Genomic DNA, 1,765 nt, shown 5'->3' with positions numbered 1-1,765 from the left:
TGTATCTGATCCCCCGGTAAACACTCCTACGATATACTTCTCAATTTTAATATTTACTTCTAATTGACGTCATGACATAACCATTTTTTCATTTAATAGCAGATAGGTCAAGAAGGAAGTCCTACACCGAAGAAGACTCATTTATCTTTGGACGACCCTCTTGGTGCGTTAGACCAACTTGCTAAAATCATTTCAGATGCGCCGATGATTGTACATTGAGATTCTACTACATAGAAGAAATTAATATTACACTCATTCAAATGTGGATGATGTCAAATTAGTCCATCCTTTAAAAAGTGCGTCAAATACGTCCTTACTTAATAAAATTTATATCAATGAAATCCCTTCCGTTAAATCCGTACAAACGGCGTTAATTATTTTTCTCTCCTACTTTTTCTATTTTTTCTGCTTTTTCTGTGCAACGCAGCAACTTTTTTTTCTCTCTTCTACTATTCTTCTTCTCTCTCTTCGGCTTCTTCTCTCACTATAGAACAGTATACATGTACGTAATGTCCATGCACACAAACGGAACTCTTTCTTCAGAAAGAAGTGTATAACTTGATTTGGCATCTTCAAATGTTTTTCCACAAGCTCCCTTAACCAAGTTTTCAAGATCCACAGGACGAACAATGGCATTGGGAGATTTTTTATCAACGATACCAACCTATACAACAAACAACGAAATTACTATCATTGTAGCCTGAGAAAGAAATCCAAATCAGAAACTCATGCTAAAACAATGTTCATACGTCTCTGGACAGATAATAGAAGGATGAAGTAGCATAAATAGTTCTTTGTCCACTTCCTCTTCCACCATCCCATACCCCACCAAATGAGCAATTGTGATCAGAACATGGCGCCTTCAGTGTTAGAGCCTCAAGGACTATCTCTCTGCATGCATCATAACTGGGCCCTGACTTTGGAGGGTACACTGCATACTCCACTCCTGAATATGTATAGCTTCCTATAAACAACAACAAACTCACCAGTTATTTCCATCTCTCAACGTATCATCAAGAAGTGAATGCCACAAAGCAATGACCTTTCTTTACCTTCGTATCATCAAGAAGTGAATGCCATAAAACTAATAAAATAAAATTTAAAAAAAATTATTAATAAAACCCTAAAATCTTAATTTATTTTGAAATGAAGTGAACCCAAACTTATCTCCTGTACAGGGAGAATGATCGTAATTTTTGCCCTTCGCATATAGCTTCTTTATGTAAGGATCCTCTCCTTGAGGTAGTAATGGGGCATTTTTGGCTGTGTTCCTTGAGACAACATATGCCATTTGAAGTGATCCTCCTCCAAGATCAACCACTCCCACTGTCTTTGAAAACCTTTTTCCCAGCCTCCCCAGTAGATAATTCATAGACAACTCCCCATTAGATTTTTGAAGAAAGTCTTATTGTATAATAATTGGTAAAAGAGAAAGAAGAAGAACAGTAGAAGAGAGAAAAAAAGCTGTTGAGTTGCACAGAAAAAGTAGAAGAGAGAGAAAAATAATTAACGTCGTTTGTACAGATTTAACGGAAGGGATTTCATTGATATAAATTTTATTAAGTAAGGACGTAATTGACGCACTTTTTAAAGGATGAACTAATTTGACATTTTCGAGCCAAACTGGGGACAAAATAAGGTATTAAACCAATATCTAATTAAAGATATTGATAAAGCATGTTATAAATAACCAACCGAATTTTCAAGTAATCTGTTTATATCTTATTCTGTTTATATTTTATTGGGCTTGTATAAGCTTGGGATC

General features: G+C 35.3%; 1 protein-coding gene across 1 annotated transcript; it reads right to left on the bottom strand.

Annotated features, from left to right (window-relative positions):
- Positions 1–484: 484 nt before the first annotated feature.
- On the bottom strand, positions 485–1,372 carry LOC108319366 (nucleoside-triphosphatase-like). The gene is made up of 3 exons (XM_017550474.1): positions 1,201–1,372; positions 750–964; positions 485–664 (listed from the first exon to the last, which is right to left on the bottom strand). The coding sequence occupies exons 1-3, from the start codon at positions 1,370–1,372 to the stop codon at positions 485–487; spliced, it is 567 nt and encodes a 188-aa protein (XP_017405963.1).
- Positions 1,373–1,765: the final 393 nt, after the last annotated feature.

The sequence above is a fragment of the Vigna angularis genome, chromosome 1, assembly GCF_016808095.1.
Source record: "Vigna angularis cultivar LongXiaoDou No.4 chromosome 1, ASM1680809v1, whole genome shotgun sequence".
Lineage (NCBI taxonomy): Eukaryota > Viridiplantae > Streptophyta > Magnoliopsida > Fabales > Fabaceae > Vigna > Vigna angularis.
This window is presented reverse-complemented; position numbering and strand designations above follow the sequence as displayed.

What these genes read in the sequence shown, in the direction of transcription:
- LOC108319366 (XM_017550474.1), bottom strand. Translation starts at nt 1,372, where the DNA reads ATGAATTATCTACTGGGGAGGCTGGGAAAAAGGTTTTCAAAGACAGTG. An exon ending in AAAGAAGCTATATGCGAAGG is followed by an intron (nt 965 to 1,200) that starts GCAAAAATTACG and finishes TGTTGTTTATAG; the next exon opens with GAAGCTATACATATTCAGGA. An exon ending in TCTATTATCTGTCCAGAGAC is followed by an intron (nt 665 to 749) that starts GTATGAACATTG and finishes TTTGTTGTATAG; the next exon opens with GTTGGTATCGTTGATAAAAA.